This window comes from Trichomycterus rosablanca, chromosome 1 (genome assembly GCF_030014385.1).
Source record: "Trichomycterus rosablanca isolate fTriRos1 chromosome 1, fTriRos1.hap1, whole genome shotgun sequence".
NCBI lineage: Eukaryota > Metazoa > Chordata > Actinopteri > Siluriformes > Trichomycteridae > Trichomycterus > Trichomycterus rosablanca.
In genome coordinates, this window is record NC_085988.1 from 49,651,047 (window position 1) to 49,670,815 (window position 19,769).

General features: G+C 39.5%; 1 protein-coding gene across 1 annotated transcript in view; it reads left to right on the forward strand.

Annotated features, from left to right (window-relative positions):
• The window catches only part of ptn (pleiotrophin), a 105,279-nt gene that overhangs the window by 53,103 nt on the left and 32,407 nt on the right, over positions 1-19,769 (forward strand). The window contains exons 2-3 of the mRNA XM_063003962.1: positions 5,048-5,136; positions 8,324-8,497. Coding sequence (XP_062860032.1) covers positions 5,049-5,136; positions 8,324-8,497 — 262 coding nt within the window. The 5' untranslated portion in view covers position 5,048. The remainder of the gene's footprint in view (positions 1-5,047; positions 5,137-8,323; positions 8,498-19,769) is intronic.

Below are 19,769 nucleotides of genomic sequence, written 5' to 3' on the forward strand. Positions count from 1 at the left end.
ATAAATTTAGTAGGGTCCTAGTGATAAAGTTTTGTTCTACAGAAACAATCAAACTATATTAAAATAGGGAAAAATCCTTTGAGCTTTCTTGCTTCTTTAGCAAACAATATAGCTTATGCAGTGTCATTACTGTGATAATGACTTTTATGATTCCCCTTAAATTTTAAAGCAAGCTTTTTAACAATGTAAAACACAATGCTTGAGATCCTACTGCTGTTCTTAAAAAAAATCTGCTGCTTTTACAAGTGTGAGGCCTGGCAGACAGATAACGTAGGACACAAGTGCATATAATTGGCAAACTCTTTAATTAAGCCAAAATCCATGCAAAGGTTAAAACCAGAAAATAATTAAAATTATCAATGCACAAAAACCTGAGAACAGGATAAAGAAAACCACAAACTAAGGTATATTTGAACAAATTAATTAAAGGAGACCAGAAGGGCACCGGTGTATACAACAACAAGAGCAAATCACAGACAAGGGTTGTAAACAGGACATGGAAACAAAGGCATGAAAACAAAACAAGGTACCCAAGGAATGTTGGCATAGAGATGTCCACAATAGAGGGGAGTCAAAGGAAGATATTACATTCTAACATGTGCTAATGGTAAGTATTGGTAATTTAGACACATGGAGACTTAAATAATAGAAAAGCCAAATAAACATTTGGATTTTTTTTCCCCGGATTCTTAGCTTGTCGTTTATTCAAGATTCAGTACTAGATAGCAATAATTTATCTTGATAATAGTAAAAAATAATGCATGACCTACAAGATAGTTGAATATGGGATTGACAAATGCTAGGAGAACACTTAATTTTGACAGTGAGTGTAGAAACCAGGAGGTGGTTTTAATGTTATGGCTGATCAGTGTATAATGGTGCTCGCCCAGTGGGGGATTTGAACACCAAACCCCTGCTTACCACACAGGTGCCTTAACCGGCTGAGCTATCAGACTGGTTAGGAGTGTGCAGCGTCCTGTGACCACTGATAAAGGTCTAGAAGATGACCAACTCAAACAGCAGCAGATGAGCGAACGTCTCTGACTTTACATCTACAGGGTGTAACAACTAGGTAGGAGTGTCTAATAGAGTGGACAGTGAGTGGACACAGTATTTAAAAACTCCAGCATTGCTGCTGTGTCTGATCCACTCATACCAGCACAACACACACTAACACACCACCACCTTGTCAGTGTGACTGCAGTGCTGAGAATGAGCCACCACCTAATTAATACCTGCTCTGTAGTGGTCCTGCCCATTGAAGAACAGGGTGAAAGCAGGCTAAAAAGGTATGCAGAGATACAGATGGACAACAGTCAGTAATTGTAGAACTTCAAAGTGCTTCTATATGGTAAGTGGAGCTGATAAAATGGACAATGAGAAACAAGGAAATGGTTTTAATGTTATGGCTGATCAGTGTAGTTTCTACTATGTAGAGGTCCACTTACTTTTGGTCATGTGATTAAGGTCAGAGCTCTTTGCAGACCACAGGGAATACTTCACACACCAAATTTGTTAAACCTTGTCTTCATGGAGCTCTCTTTTTCCTTCTTTTTTCCACTAAGGTGCAGGTCAGTATTCTGTCACCTGCCTCAGAGAAAACATCCATTAGCTCAATGCCACATCCATTTTCTGTTGACACGAGCCACTATGTTATCTTCCAACAATCTAAACTGAATGTGTGTGTGTGTGTGTTTTGTTTTTATTGTGAGCGACATATAGCCAGTAGCATCTGTTCAGGACATACCTTTCCTCTCTCAACTTAATGAGAGCAGATGTAAGTAGCATCGTATTAAACCCATTAACAATATTAATGATAGGCATGGTTAATCACAGTACAGGAGTATAACTTTTTTAATAAGAGCATATTTCATACACCCTGCTTCGCAATAACGAACAGACTGCATCAACAATTATGCTGAGATCTAGACAAGAAGAGCTAAAATTATAAGTAAAAAGAGTAGCTTTAGAAGGGGAGCAAGGAGATTAAGGAATAGCAAACAGGAAAAGGAATACAGGATCATGATTAACTGAAATTCAGAAATGGCAATAATGCTTGCTACTGTAGAAGGCTGCACCTTCACAGTAATTCAAGCAGAGAGAAGCACTTGGGCTTCAAAAGCTTAATAATTACCAACATTTCTACTTGTCTTTCCTCAGAGCACCTAAAGTGCCTTTCTGTTGCTTTGAAATGGTGATCAAAGTGAGACAGTGGGTCAGAGAGATCACCCTTAATGAAACGAGTTAATGGTAACTAACCAAAGCAGAGTTTAATTTTAGATGTTCTGTCAGTATGTGAAAAGCAAATAAAAAATAGGCAGAACTGTATGAATGCCTGCAACATGTTCCAAAACAGTTGAGATAGGAGCAATTTAAGATTAAATACAATGGAAAATGTTTTTTTTTAAATGCAGGCTTGGGTTTAAAAAAGTATCCAAAAAAGCCCTAGGTTTTTCTGATCAAGGATGAATGATGAATGATGAATCCAGGTCTTTGGGAATTTGCGTCCATTCAGTCAAAAAGCATTTGGGAATACAGGCCGCTCAGGTGGCGCAGTGGTAAAAAATACGCTAGCGCACCAGAGCTGGGATTACGAATACATTGTATCGAATCTCAGCTCTGCCATCTGGCTGGGCTGGGCGGCTACATGAACAATGATTGGCTGTCGTTCGTAGGGTGAGAAAAGCCGGACCGAGTTTCTCATAACTGATGCAATTACGACCTCTGCTGGCTGATTGATGGCGCCTGCGCAGAATTGAGGAATAATGCTGATTAGGGTGTGGTTCTCCGTGCACAAGGCTGATCCGCATATGAACTCGCCTCGTGCAGGTGAAAAGATGCAGTCGGTGCTGCACACGTGTGTGGGGGGCGTGTGTCAGTTGCGAAGCGCTTCAGTCAGCAGTAGAGGGTTGTATCGGTAGAGGTGAAGCGTAATGCAATCGGGTTAATTGGATACGACTAGATTAGGGGAGAAAATTGGGGGGGAAATTGCATTTGGGAAGTATTATATAAGAAGGCCCGGCTTGAAATTTATGTCTAAATTTATCCCAAAGGTGTTAACTTCCTAATACCCTAAGACCTAAGGCATTGGGTGCTTGTATTTTTGCAGATGTGCAATAAGTGACAGTTGGAGAATTACCTACTCGAGTCTGATGTTAGAACTTTTAAAATTTAGCATTGCTGTTATTACTACCTGTTACTGTTTGTGTCTGTGCTTGTTCTTTCTTGATTAAGTTTAAATGTTTACCTCATCTGTTTAGTTGTTTGTCAATTCTGAGTCACATTTGTATTATTGTCCTTGTTCCTAGTCTGCCTAGATTTCCTTTTTTCTAAACTTCAGTGTATTCCCTGGTTTTGTCCAGTTTCTTTGAGAGGTTTGGTATGAATCCCTGCATCCTCAGGACATTTTACACTTGCACTATGGAAAGTGTACTAACAGGCTGCATCACCTCCTGATATGGGAGCTGCACTGCTCTGCAGAGGGTCCTACAGACAGCCCAGCACATCACCCGGGGTTCAACTGCCAAATCTCCTAGATCTTTACACCAGCCGCTGCCTTAGGAAGACCAGGAGGATTATAAAAGACTCCGCCCACCCAAGCCACTGTCTGTTCTCGCAGCTGCTGAGTGGCAAGAGGTACAGGAGCATCATGTCCAGAACCAGCCGGTTCTGAGACACCTTCTTCCCCTGGGCCATCAGGCTGCTGAACAGTAATGGACAATCACGCTCCTCATCATCAGTACAGTGATCTCCATAGACAATCCACACCATACACACCCCACCATACACAAACTATGATTATTTAACCCATTCTGCACTCTGCACTCACTTGAACTATATCCACCACACCTGCACACATACTTATATATTTATATTCCTCATTCCCGTTTCATAATGTTTGTAGACATTAATATTATTAGTTTAAAATATTACTATTAATAGTCTTTAAACAATAACCTGTATATATCGAACAAATGGTGCTAGTTTATGTAAGTTAATGTGTAGATTTTTTGTATTTGATGTGTATTATAACTGTGAGGGACTATGCACCTAAGATTATCACTCACCTTTCACACCTGTGTTAATGTGACGTGACAATAAAGTGATTTGATTTTATTCGATTATGAATAGGCATTTGTAATCCTATTACCTGCATATATATTAACCTGTTCTTAAAAACTATGATTATTTTAAGTGTAGTAATCTGGATAATAAATATCACACCATGTATATGCATGTATATGTCCTGACTCGCTTTATATTACAGGTGTCACTAAAAACACCTATTTATGGTAAATTATCTTAGTTGCATTTTGTGACACAATAAAGAAAGACACAAATCTCTTTCTAAAATGGCATGAACTAAATTTATGATCTAATATAATGTTTCACCATAAACAGCATGTGTTAAAAACTGTTGCTGTGTTCACTTATATGTTGTTCTGTACAAGATGTTAACCTTATCTTGCCCAGCATTAAATGATACAAGTCAAATGTATTAACTAATTGCTAGAATCATACTTTAAATAAATAGTAGCTTGCTTCTATTTTCTGCTGTGAAGTTACAATTGTGTATGTTACCGCTTTTATGAGGGATCTTCAAAAAGTTTCTGCACTTTTATATTTTGGTTGGAAACAGTGAGGACGGAAGGAGTAGTAATTGGTCATGTCTGAGAGACGCTTATAGTTTTAGCGCCATCTGATTTCCACCTTTTTGGACAATCAAAGAGGCTTTAAGGAGAAGAAGATTTTCATGTGATGTGAAAGCAGCAGTGCATCAGTTTTTTTGCTGGTGGTGTTAAAACCTTGGGACACTTGATGGCATTAAAAAGCTGGAAAAAAATGCATCGCATAGAAAGGTTACTATGTAGAGTCTATGTAATCTATGTAATCTACTATGTAATCTTTTTGAAGAACCCTCATAATTATGTACTAAATAAAGTACTGTAGGTGCATGAATACTCTGAATGTTTAAATAAATCCATAAATAAGAATAAATCAACAACTTTTTATCTAATATCTTGTTTATAATGTTTTTTTTTCTCAGAATGCAGCAACAGTGGCTGTGTGTGGCTTTTTTGGGCCTCCTAATGGTCACAGTTGTGCTGGCAGAAGGTGGAAAGGCAGAGAAGGCAGGTGAGTATAATTCTATAATCCAGTGGGATTTAGATATATTTGGGAGATTCCTTATACTACATCAATAACATAAAATATAATAACATAAAAAATATCATACTCTCATCAGCTCTTCTTTTCCTACTGGAATTTAGCATTTGCAGACCAAGGAATCTGAGAGCGGGTTTTAATACTTAATGCCTCCAGGTCCTCCAGCCTTTCGTTTGAAATGTCTTTTGTAACACGTACATGCTTCAGAAAGTATTCAGACCCCTTGACTTTTATTAAGTGTGTTTTGTACACTTCTACAACTAATTACCCATAATGACAAAGTAAAAATATGTTACGTTTTTTTTAAACGGAATTAACTGAAATCAAAAACTCGGATCTTTTATTCACAAAAAGTATTAACCCCTTTGGCAGCAATTACAGCTGCAAGTCATCTTGGATAAGTTTTTATAAGCTTTGCACATCTGGATTTGGGCAGTCCATTTTTTTACTGTAGATTATCTCAAGCTCCATCAGATTTGAGCAAGCATCTGTCAACTGCTGAATGGACTTATATGTGGTTTTGCAGGGCTATTCAAGGATATTTAGAACCCCCTAGTATGACTGTCATGTTGAAAAGTGAACTCTCACTTCAATCAGTTCAATGACGCTTCGGTACAATTCTTGTGAGTCTCCCGGTCTCTGCTGCTAAGAAGCCTTTTAATAGTATGATGCTTCCACCGTCATGTTTCACTGTAGGATGGTATTAGCCAGTTGATGTGCAGGGCCTGTTTTTGTATCCGGTATAGGCAAAACAGCAGTGATTCAATAGGAGGCTCCATCCTTTGCACCTGGAATGCCACGTAGACCAGCCAGATGATGCTCCAATGCGGAGCCAACACAGATTCCTAAACCCACCCGTTATCCGGCACGCCAGCATGCACACCTTAAAGCCAGTACTGCCCTCGATGACACCCAACAGCAGCTCCAAAACCAGTGTACTAGGTATATGCTGGCGCTAATAACTAACGACGTGGCGAACCGGAGAAAACGTCCCACAGCAGCAAAGTCCTGGAGGACAAGCCCCATAACGGTGGGAGCATGAGCTCAAACACCAAGCCTGCTGCCATACCAATATACCAACAGGTGCTAATAACTTACACCTGCCGTGATTCTCCACACTATGGTGGCTTCTACATCTCTGCCATAAAATCTGGATTCATGGCATGTTGCAGATGGTTGCCTGTCCTACAAATTCTCCCATCTCTTAACAGGACAGATTATCTTTTAGAGTGACCGTTGGCTTTGCTCTCAAATCGCTCATGAGGGACCTTCTTTACTGGATGGCTTGTGGTTGTGCCAAGCTTCTTTCATTTTAAAATAATTAAGACCACTCGAATGATACTGTCAATTCCTATTTATCAGCTACCAGCCTGGCTGAGTGCCCTCTGAGATGCCTGAAGCAAGCCATAATCACATCTTTTTTAAGTACATATAATGTAATGGCACTCAGCCAATTAATGCATTTGGAAGGTGGTCTTACTTGTTCATTTCACATGACTTCATAGAGACCTGACTAGGTTCACTTGGAACTACTGGGGATACAAGGAAAATATCCCTTCCACCCAAAATGAGTCCAATAATGAATCCAATAATGTCCTTCTCTGTTCCTTGTCACAGGTGTTATGTGGAATAAAGAAACAAATGACTCAATTTCTCTAGATTTTTAGCGCGATTAAGGAGAGTAAACTGACACACACCCCCTCCGACACAGTAGCCGTGCAGTAGCCGAATGCATCTTTTCACCTGCATGATGCCGACAAGCTTTGTGCACAAAGAGCCACACCCTAATCAGCATTATTCCTTGACTCTGTGCAGACGCCATGAACCAGCCAGCAGAGGTCATAATTTGCTCAGTCATGAGGAGTCCCCATCCGGCTCATCCCACCCTATGAACAACAGCCAATCGTTGTTCATGTAGGCACCAAGCCCAGCCGGATGGCAGAGCTGAGATTCAATACGATGTATTCGAAATCCCGGCTCTGGTGTGCTAGCTGACTTTACCGCTGCTCCACCTGAGTGGCCCGTTTTGAACAAAAGACTGGTATTGCCATTGCACAAGCCTGATTCTGAGGTTTCAACCATACCTAACATTGGGAAGGAAGTAGGTTTTTTTCCACAGCACTATTCATTTTACACCAACGCCAGCTGAAGTGTTGTTTCTTTAAGAATTCAGGCCACAGAATAGGCACTGACTAATGTGTCTACACAATAAATAATATACACCGATCAGCCATAACATTAAAACCACCTCCTTGTTTCTACACTCACTGTCCATTTTATCAGCTCCACCTACCATATAGAAGCACTTTGTAGTTCTACAATTACTGACTGTAGTCCATCTGTTTTTCTACATACCTTTTTAGCCTGTTTTCACCCTGTTCTTCAATGGTCAGGAGGACCACCACAGAGTGCAGAGTGCAGTGACAATGACATGGTGGTGGTGTGTTAGTGTGTGTTGTGCTGGTATGAGTGGATAAGACACAGCAGCGCTGCTGGAGTTTTTAAATACCGTGTCCACTCACTGTCCACTCCTATCTAGTTGGTCCACCATGTCGATGTAAAGTCAGAGACGATCACTCATCTATTGCTGCTGTTTGAGTTGGTCATCTTCTAGGCCTTCATCAGTGGTCACAGGACGCTGCTCACAGGGCACTGTTGGATGGATATATTTTTGACTCTTCTCAGTCCAGCGGGGACAGCGAGGTGTTTAAAAACTCCAGCAACATTGCTGTGTCTGATCCACTCATACCAGCACAACACACACTAACACACCACCACCATGTCAGTGTCACTGCAGTGCTGAGAATGATCCACCACCCAAATAATACCTACTCTGTGGTGGTCCTGGGAGAGTTCTGACCATTGAAGAACAGCATGAAATGGGGCTTACAAAGCATGCAGAGAAATAGATGGACTACAGTCAGTAATTGTAGAACTACAAAGTGCTTCTATATGGTAAGTGGAGCTGATAACATGGACAGTCAGTATAGAAACAAGGAGGTGGTTTTAATGTTATGGCTGATCGGTGTAAATGTATGTTATAACATTAAGTCTAATAAACATTTTGCAAAACTTCATTCTGCTCCTGTCCTCTTAACATCAGCAAATGGTCCACAGGTTTAAAGCATAAAAACTATATCTTGTAACTATTTTGCAGGCAAAAAGGAACGTAAGTCAGACTGTGGATATTGGCAATGGAGTGTGTGTGTGGCAAATGAGGGAGACTGTGGCTGGGGTACCAGAGAGGGCACCCGCTCTGGCACTGACTGCAAGCAGACCATCAAAACTCAGCGCTGCAAAATCCCTTGCAACTGGAAAAAGCAGTTTGGAGGTGAGAGCTCAGAATGTTAAGCTGGCACTGCATAATGAACCGCCGGTTTAAATGGGCATTTCCATGTACATATATATACTTCAGAGCTGTTCACCTCTACTTTATATTCACTTCACACAATGAGCCTGAATCATCATGCTGTGTGGGATAAAGGCACTTGAGCCTCAGTCTGAGCACAGGTACAATTTGCATGTCTGTCTAGCGAGAATGCACAATTAATTCAGTGAGAGAAAGGAATAAAAAGGTGGCACACATATGAACCCATATAATTGTGTTTTTATGTAAAGAAAATAAAGGTCAAAGCAGATGCTGTTCGCTCCTCTTAACTTCTTAATGGAGTTATGAGATACGTAACTAAGATTTGAAAGAACTTCTAACTGACTGCCTATATATTTACCCATCATTCCATTCTTTCCTTCTGTATTTAAATATTTAAATAACGAGTATGATTCTTGCGTTCCCCAGTTTGGTCTCTCAAGGCTTCTTACTCACTCAAGGATGTTTTTTCTTGCCAACTATGCCCTTAGACCTGGGTTTAGACATAGATGCTAGCAAAATTTCTTAAAATAAACCCAACAATCCCATTAAGTTTACCCATACACAGCCAAGACTCATCACCACAGCCTACAAAGCTTCATACAGGAGAGCTCTGACAATTCCTTTCTTCCCTGTCGGACCAACAATCACAGCAAAAATTCTGCCCACTTTCACCGCTGCCTCCTTTGGGGTCTCACCTTGGATAGTAACCTGTATGGATAGTGCTGGTAACAGTCAGTACTCATTTTGGATGGTGTTGGCAGCTGGAGCTTTTGGGGGTTCAGATGTCCAGCACAAAGAAACGGCTTTCTTTACTGTCTCTTAATCATGTCTCAATCACTATATTATGCTACATATTATTATGATTATTATATTATATAATGTTCCCTGCAATTACTAGTGGTGCTTTTATGTATGAATACTTTATCCATTTTTATACTGAGGAAATACATTACAAGTCATTACAAGCCTTCCCAAAAGAGTGTCATCCTTTATATTTATATTTATATATGAATGACTGTTTTTTAGTTATACATTTTTGTTTTATCTTAATTGAATTTATCCAAATACTGACTAAGCCAACAAAGGGGATGGGTCTTCTTATGTATGTACATTATTTAAAAACAGCCACAATTAAAATTTTTTTTTTAGGAAATAAAATAAAATTAAATAATGTTTGTTAGTCATAAGGACCCAATTTATTTAGGTGTTTTTATTCCTGTTTTTACCTGCACTGTTTTTTTGACACCCTGCTCTTTGACATACTGTATATTCATGGCTGTAAAAGTATAAAAGAATATGCAAAAACATAATTAACATATTGTTTTCTTAACCCTCATCTTGTGTGCTCCCATTTGCACAGTTAATGACCTCACATCACACACACATGCAATTTATTAAACTGGATAAGCAAATGGCTGTTCTTTATTTGAGATTTTTATTTAATCAGAAATAGGCACATATTTGCACTTCAAGGAGATTTTAAGAGATCTAAGGCACCAAGCTTTTTTGATGCAGACGTAGACAGGATTTCAGACCTAAGAAAAACAATAATAAAAATAAAAATTACAATAATAATAATAATAATAATAACAAACTCCTAAATGTGAAAAAAGTTGGGACAGAATTAGTGATCGACCGATATGGGTTTTTTAATGGCCGATGCCGATACCGATATTTAGACGAAAGAAGTGGCCGATGGCCGATATATAAAGCCGATAATACCATTTTTTTACAACTAAAAAATACAATAATAATAATAATAATAATAATAAAACAAAACAGAATTAATGATCTTAAATAAACATTTATTTATCACTGTATATTCTTGTTTGCTCTTTTGGCCGTTCAAAAAATTAAATTAAAAAAATAAAAACTTTAAATAAAATACAAATTATTTCAAAGGTTTCAGTGCACTTAACATACACAAGCAGATAGCAGTATCTTTTTGTTTTTAAGAATGAACAAACATGCTTAAACCTCCAGGCTGGAGGATTACAATCCTTGTTCTTGTGCATTCACTGATGTCTGCCTGGAGAGTGCCAAAATGGACACACGGGGCGCTCTAACAACAGCCAGACCAATGACTGTATACAGTCACTGAGCTGACGGAGGCAATGTTTAAATATCGGCCTTGTGCGCACATATATCGGCCGATGCCGATTATCTAAAAAATGCCAAAAATCGGCCCGATTAATCGGCGATCACTAGACAGAATATAAAAAGTTTAATATATTGTCTTCTTATATTTACTGTATTTATTTTATTGCAGGCAGTATAAACCCAAGACATTTCATGTTTTGTCTGGTCAACTTCATTTCATTTGGTAATAAACATCCATTCCTGCAATTCAGGCTTGCACACATTTCTGAAAAAAATTGGGGCGGTAAATTATTTACCACTTAATGTTGCCATTCCTTTTCACAACATTTAATTATGGGCCTATAACTACTTGAAATTGCTGGGTAGTGTTAACCAATTTGTTGATTACATTACTGTTTCATTTACATTTAAATTTTCAGCATTTAGCAGACGCTTTTATCCAGAGCGACTTACAGAAGTGCTTCTATAGTGAACATTTCATTTCTCAAGTTCAGGAAAACAACAGTCAAAGAACACAAATCTGCTAAAACCTGTTAGAACCAAAGTGCCTTTTTTTTTTTTTTTTTTTTTTTTTTTTTTTTAAATGGAAAAGAATGGAACAAAATGTTAGTAAATAAGTACAAGTCAGCCTAAGTGTTTAGTAAAAAGGTGGGTTTTTAATCGTTTTTTTAAAGACAGCAAGAGACTCAGATGTTCGGACAGACAGAGGAAGTTCATTCCACCACTTCGGCGCTAGAACAGAGAACAGCCTTGATGCTTGTCTTCCTTTAGTCCTGGATGGGGGCTCAAGTCGAGCGAGACTAGAGGCTCGGAGGTTGCGTGGTACAGAGCGGGGTTTGATTAGTTTCAATCTGTTTCAAGATTTAGTAGGACAGACTAGCCATTAAAATGGAACCATACTGAAAAACCAGTCTGCCGTACAAACAACATAAGTGCAGTGCACCAGTATCACTATAATATTATCCTTATGTATTCTCCATTGACATTGGAGTTTTATTTAAACCTCAGACATTAGTTTGGTTTGCTCTTGATTGTTGAAGTGAGTGGTATCACCATGGTGAGATCTAAAGAGCTCTCTGAGGCCTTCAGAAAGAAGGTTAGATGGTGGTAGATGCATATGAGTCTGGGAAGGGATTTAAAAAGAACACAAAACAATTAGAAATTAGCCATTCCACTGTCCGGAAAATAATTTACAAGTGGTGAACATTTAAAACAACTGCCAACATGGCCAGGTCAGGCCGTTCTAGCAGCCCAAGAGCAGACTACAGGATGCGTAAAGAAGTCTCCAGTAATCCTACAATGTCATTACGGGACCTACAGCTAGCTCTTGCCACAGTTGATGTCAAGGCACATGCATCTACCATCAGAAAGAGACTGCACAAGTTTGATTTTCATGGGAGGTGTGCTTAAGATGTGCAACAGTACAGGGTCATCAAAGTCACATATTTATGTTTAAAAATTCTCCACACATTCTCTGTTGAGGACAGGTCAGGACTTCAGGCAGGTAGGTCAGTGCAGTACCCGTACTTTTTACTTTCGCAGCCATGTCTTTGTATTAAGTGCAGCATGGACATCCATGGAAAAGATGTCATTTTGAAGGCAGCATATGTTGCTGTAAAATTTTAAGGTACTTTTCTGCATTAATGTTGTCATCACAGAGGTGTAAATTACTTTGGCCAAGGAAACTAAAACATATCCATATCATGACAGACCCTGGTTTTTGGACTTGTTGCTGATAACAGTCTGGATGGTCTTTTTGTCTTTGGTTCAGAGATTTGAAATACTGACCACAATACTCCACTGTGTGATGTCTATCCCAGATGCCTCCAAGCCCACATGATAGATGCCACTTCTGGGCTTGGTTAATATAAGGCTTCTTTTTTCCACAGAACAGTTTAAACATTTGTAAATGTTTCTTCATATTGTAAGGCTTGACAAAGGATTGCTAAAGTAATCCCATGCCCATGTGGTTATATCAACTATTGATGAATGCCGTTTCTTGATGCAGTGCCGTCTGAGGGATTAAAGATCAGCTTAGGCTGGCACCCTTGCCTTTTACACACTGAAATTCTTCTAGATTCCTTGAATCATTTAATGATATTGAAGCAGTTACTTAGCTAAGGGTAGCTGTAGTTAAGCAATACGACAATGTCACCTAGGTTTGGAAGAGGGGGAAACACTAGGCAATATATTTTTGAATACTACTTGCAATTGCTGGGTAGTGTTAACCAGTAAATGAATGTTTGATGTTCATATTCATCTGGATACCTGTACATCACATAGTTCTGGCTGCATAGCTCCGGTTTGTTGATTACATGACGAGCTGTTTCAAGATTAACTGGGACAGACTAGCCATTAAAATGGAACCATACTGAAAAACCAGTCTGCAGTACAAACAACATAAGAGCATTGTACCAGTATCACCATTACATTATCCTTGTTCTGAGAAAAATATTCAAAATTTACAGGTAATTAATGAACATAAAGTGATATCTGAATATACTATATACAGTGGGGCCAAAAAGTATTTAGTCAGCCACTGATTGTGCAGGTTCTCCTACTTAGAAAGATGAGAGAGGTCTGTAATTTTCATCATAGGTACACTTCAACTATGAGAGACAAAATGAGAAAAAAAAATCCAGGAAATCACATTGTAGGATTTTTAAAGAATTTATTTGTAAATTATGGTGGAAAATAAGTATTTGGTCAATAACAAAAGTTCAACTCAATACTTTGTAACATAACCTTTGTTGGCAATGACAGAGGTCAAACGTTTCCTGTAAGTCTTCACCAGGTTTGCACACACTGTAGCTGGTATTTTGGTCCATTCCTCCATGCAGATCTCCTCTAGAGCAGTAATGTTTTGAGGCTGTCGCTGGGCAACACGGACTTTCAACTCCCGCCACAAATTTTCTATGAGGTTGAGGTCTGGAGACTGGCTAGGCCACTCCAGGACCTTGAAATGCTTTTTACGGAGCCACTCCTTCATTGCCCGAGCGGTGTGTTTGGGATCATTGACATGCTGGAAGACCCAGCCACGTTCCATCTTCAATGCTCTCACTGATGGAAGGAGGTTTTGGCTTAAAATCTCACGATACATGGCCCCGTTCATTCTTCCCTTAACACGGATCAGTCGTCCTGTCCCCTTTGCAGAAAAATAGCCCCAAAGCATGATGTTTCCACCCCCATGCTTCACAGTAGGTATGGTGTTCTTGGGATGCAACTCAGCATTCTTCTTCCTCCAAACATGACGAGTTGAGTTTTTACCAAAAAGTTCCATTTTAGTTTCATCTGACCACATGATATTCTCCCAATCCTCTTCTGGATCATCCATATGCTCTCTGGCAAACTTCAGACGGGCCTGGACATGTACTGGCTTAAGCAGGGGGGCACGCCTGGCACTGCAGGATTTGAGTCCCTCTCGGTGTAGTGTGTTACTGATGGTAGCCTTTGTTACTTTGGTCCCAGCTCTTTGCAGGTCATTCATCAGGTCCCTCCGTGTAGTTCTGGGATTTTTGCTCACTGTTCTCATGATCACTTTGACCCCACGGGATGAGATCTTGCGTGGGGCCCCAGATCGAGGGAGATTATCAATGGTCTTGTATGTCTTCCATTTTCTTACAATTGCTCCCACAGTTGATTTATTCACACCAACCTGCTTGTCTATTGTAGATTCACTCTTTCCAGCCTGGTGCAGGTCTACAATTTTCTTTCTGGTGTCCTTCAACAGCTCTTTGGTCTTGGCCATGGTTGAATTTGGAGTCTGACTGTTTGAGGCTGTGGACAGGTGTCTTTTATACAGATAACGAGGTCAAACAGGTGCCATTAATACAGGTAACGAGTGGAGGACAGAAGAGCTTCTTAAAGAAGAAGTTACAGGTCTGTGTGAGCCAGAAATCTTGCTTGTTTGTGGGTGACCAAATACTTATTTTCCACCATAATTTACAAATAAATTATTTAAAAATCCTACAATGTGATTTCCTGGATTTTTTTCCCCTCATTTTGTCTCTCATAGTTGAAGTGTACCTATGATGAAAATTACAGACCTCTCTCATCTTTCTAAGTAGGAGAACTTGCACAATCAGTGGCTGACTAAATACTTTTTGGCCCCACTGTACACAGATTTTGTTCAGTCCAAGGTTGACTAACTGACTTACGTTGGATGGGCTCATCCATCTCTTCTGTCAGAACCTTACAAGGAGGCAGAAGATAGCTAAGTATGAAGTGCATGGGACCTTCTTGACCTTCAGGTTGTACTACTTAGACATCACTCAACTGCCTAAGTACCCTATACACATTGGATTCACACTGGTCTTCCAGTTTATGTTTGTTACTTATTCACACATTGTGAACCAAAACATAATCTTCTTCCTCTAAAGGAGACTCTCTGACAAGTTTGTCGAATCGTCATCAAGTGGGATTTTAGGGTCCCATTCCCTTTTTGGGGGTTGTCTTGCTGTTGACATTTTCATATGCACCAAAGCAGGTGAACTTGATTCACAGTCGCTGAAGTTTACCTGACTTTGTGTTATACTGTAATGATTAAGTGTTCCCTTACTTTTTTGAACTGTGAATGAGACAAAGACCTACCATCTTGAACTGGTAACCCAAATGCAATGTCAGTAGGCAATCTAAGCTGTCTACCAAACATTAATTCATAGAGCGAGTAACCACTGACGTCATATTAATGAAATTGAATTCATGGGTGAGTGGTTTCACAAAGTCACACCACTGGTTCTTGTCTTTGAGTGTGTTTACCATACTGCAAAGTTTCCTATTATATCGCTCAACAGGGTTTCCCCTTAGGTGATATGGACTGGTCCTCACCTTAAGGATACCTATGACAGCACGATTCTTATGTGTAGTTTTTTTTCTGGAAACCCATAATGTATGGAAAAATTGTTTCCACAAACATTTTGCAACTGTACTGGCCCTCTGGCATCTGGTAGGTACGGCCACTGCCTATTTTGTAAAATGGTTAGTAATATCAAGAATAGAGCATGATATCTGGCTGACTTTTCCTACTGACACACCTTCCACAGGACTTTCTTTTCAATGTCAAAAACCATTTTTTGCCAGTAAAACCTGGATCTGACAAGTGTGCGCTCTATTCCCAAATGCACCTTGTCATCATGAAGGCTTTTGAGAACTGCTGGTTTTAATGCTTCAGGCAGCACTAGCTGGGAAACAGACTGAGAGTCACAGTGGCAGGTTCTACAAAGAATGTCATTCTTTAACTATCAGCTTGAGAAATGGACAATCAGTGTTGGAATAATGGGCAGGTTGTTTTCCTGCATTAATCATGGTAATGATCTTGTCACAGGATCATACTTCTAATGCCTTATGATTTTATCCTGACTAAGAGTAGGCAAAGTTACACTCCCACTGACAAGGTCATCAGGTACAGCTCTTGGGTGCAGAAGACTCAACCAATGTGATAGGTGATGCTTTATGGGTAGGGATAAGATGTTTGTTGCAGATAGCTGTGACTGCATTATTAGGAAGGACTGTGTGTATAGCAGATGGAGTTAAGTGATGTAATGAAAACTACTGTATTCTTTCACTACTTTACTGTGGGTCAGTGTAATTGATAAACTACGCATAGGGCCATCTTGAAAGACCCTCTGCATATGACTGTGTTGAATGGCTAATGTCAAAATTTAATGTAAACAGGGCAGCTAACCAATGATGGCTCACAGCATATTTATAAGATTGATACTGTGCCTCACTGCTTGACTGTTTCTAGCATAAGCAACAAATGTCCCCCTTGTTTTTGATATGAATCTACTCCCAACCCTGTAGTGCTTGCATCTGCATGGACTATGTATGACAACCTAGAATCTGCAAGTGCTAGGAGTGGTGCTAATGTCAATTTCGCAATAATTAACTCAGAAGTTTTGACAGGCAGGTGTCCAGCTTGCCCCAAAGGGAATCTTAGGGTTGGGTTTAAACTGTCTGTAATCAAATGAAAGTCAAAGTAAATGTAAGGAACACTGCATTTTTATTTTATTTCCATTTTCCATTATGTCCCAACTTTTTCTGATTTGGGGTTGTACATGACTTACACAGACATTGGATCAGTACTAAGGGAACATCTCATAAGCATACAATACTGTGTTGCCACCCTTTCAGCAGGTTGGATCATAATGTGATGCATCTCTTACCAAAGTATATAAAGTATATTTCTTTTACATCACGTGAATGGCCGGGTGAACGCATGCCACCAGGATGCACTATGGGCTTTGGGCAATGTTCTGCTGGAAAACCTTGGGTCCTGCCATCTATGTGGATGTTACTTTGACACGTACCACCTACCTAAGCATTGTTGCAGACCATGTACACCCTTTCATGGAAATGGTATTCCCTGATGGCTGTGGCCTCTTTCAGCAGAATAATGCGCCCTGCCACAAAGCAAACATGGTTCAGGAATGGTTTGAGGAGCACAAAAACGAGTTTGAGGTGTTAACTTGGCCTCCAAATTCCCCAGATCTCAATCTAATCGAGCATCTGTGGGATGTGCTGGACAAACAAGTCAGATCCATGGAGGCCCCACCTCACAACATACAGGAGTTAAAGGAGTCTAGTCGAGTCCATGCCTCGAAAATGTCAGGGCTGTTTTGGCAGCAGAAGGGGGACCAACACAATATTAGGAAGGTGGTCATAATGTTATGAGAAGAAGTAATGTGCAGAGAAAACCAAAACGTGAAATTGGTATGTAAAGAAAGATTGAAAACCAGTTCTGTTCAGGCAATGTCAAGCAAGCATGAGCTGGTCTGGATCAAATGATGAATAGAACAAGCAGGGAAGCAAGGAAGGCATCTTTTAACCTTACAAATTGTTCACAAGTGCTGGAGGATATTAACAAATTTCATAATAGGCTTGATACAGGAGATTTCAAAATACAATGCAAGAGGCTTTCTAGCCACATCTGCTCTTATTCACACATAAGGGTAAGAGAAAATTAAGTCTCAGACACAATTCTTCTTCCAAAAAAACTGGGAGCATCAGCTTAAAATGATTTTCATTTTCACACCAACGGCCCTGACTTCTGTGCTGTGTAAAACAAAGGAAGGGATTATCTGAAAGCAATTTATGTCTAGTATAGCTGGTGAGCTAGATTTGCTTCAGTTTGCATACAAGACTCGCACGGTCACTGAAGATGTCATAGTTACACTCTGTGATAGAGTAAATTGCCATCATCAGCAGCCCAAAGCTTATGCCACAGTGTTTTTTTATAGAATTTAGTGTCACATTTAATAAAATAAAAATGCACATTGCATAATGAATTTAGAGGTAAATTAATCAGTTGTTCTTTGGTTCAAAAAACTTCTGTTAGATTGTTCTCAGGTTGTTTTCAGGTTGCTGTACAGTTCACACTACATAACTGGATCTCTTGTAATCGGAAGTCTTTCAAGTTGGTGTGTATTTCACACTACACGACTTATCGGCGATAGGGGGTATCACACTACATGATCTATCACCAATTGGAATCGCAGACGAGCTCTCTGGTCTCCCAAACTACGTTCTGTCACGAAAACAAACGCGAGAAGTATCGGAAGGTTTAATGACACCACGTCCAAAAATGCACATCAATCTGAGTGGATTTGGCTACGCGAACAGCATGGACATTAATAATATAATTTATTCATATTAATATTAATAAATATTCTTGCAATGCAACATTGGTGTTATGTTTTGTAGAGAACAATCAGGTCAGAAATACTGTAAAACTTGTGTGTCAATGTATTCTGATATAAACAATATTATGCCCCTGTCTCACCTTTTTACAACACCTCCCCTGTGTTTCCGCTCACACCGTATCTTGCGTTCTCATTGGCTATTCAACATAGCACTCATTGCCAGTCGGGCAACTCAGATTCAGATATCTGACATGCCAGAAATCTCGCTTTGGTCGCCGAGTGCTCGGCGAGCCGCTCGGATCGAGTTGTTGAGTTGTTCACACATAGTGTTTGAGAGCCGAGTTTCAATCGCCGAGCGAACGCAGAGTTGCTCCCGAGCCGGCAAATCTAGCGCTGACTAGTCAGCGAGTGAAAATCAGGGCAAAAATCGTGTTGTGTGAACTAGGCATAATCAAACTGTTTTAAAATGCCAGTTTTCATCTATTTAAATATGCAGATGACACGGTTCTAGATGTTTTATTAAATGAAAAGGATGTGAACACTAAGGGAACAATACTTAAAGCATGTCACTGCCTTGTAAAAGTGGTGTCAAATTAGCAAACTGGAAATCAATGTAGGAAGGAAAAAGTAGATGATGTTTAGCATATCAAGCAGCCACCAGTTGAGATTGACTTTGCCAACAGGGATAGTTAGCAACTTCAAATATCACTGTACAGCTCTAGACACCTGACTAAGCTTTGAGGGAAACCGTGCTGTCATCTACAAAAAAGCCCTACAGTGGCTATATTTCATTAAAATTGATGTGAGTATGAGGTTAGTTAAAGTACTGTAGAGCTAGCATATCATTCCCTGTTTCAAGGTGTTTTATGTCATGACATGACAGCTGCAATGGTAGAGGAAAGCTTATAAGAATAGTGAGAATTGGTAGTAAATTACTAGGAAGAAATCAAAGACATATAAAAGATTTGTGCAAGGGCTGTACTTATAAAAAGACAATGAACATAATAAAGGACATACTGCATCCTCTTAATTCACAATTTGAGTAATTACTACCTGACAGGCAGTACAGGCAGCCAAAGGCAAATATATTAAAGGTCTTTTTTTTACCAAATCCAGTAGAAATCGTGAATTCCTAGTCTTGTCATTATGTGATACAATTATCATGTGTTATTTATGTGATACTTGTTGTAAATGTTATGAATGTTTTAATGTGTAATGCTGGGCTAGACAGTAAACAAAAGTACTTAATAACAACAAGACACAGGGTTTTACACAAGACGGGTTAGAACAAGATAAGACAAACAAATGACCTATGCTAAGCTAAATGCTAATCTAAACATGCATTAACAAAGCTAAGCTAAATGCTAACACTAATGCTAAACAAAAACTAGACTAAACAGAAACAAGACCAAACAAGGCATGAACATTAACAAACAGACAGGAGCTAACAGGACGAAAAAAACAAACTAAACAAACAAACCAAAACAAGGCAA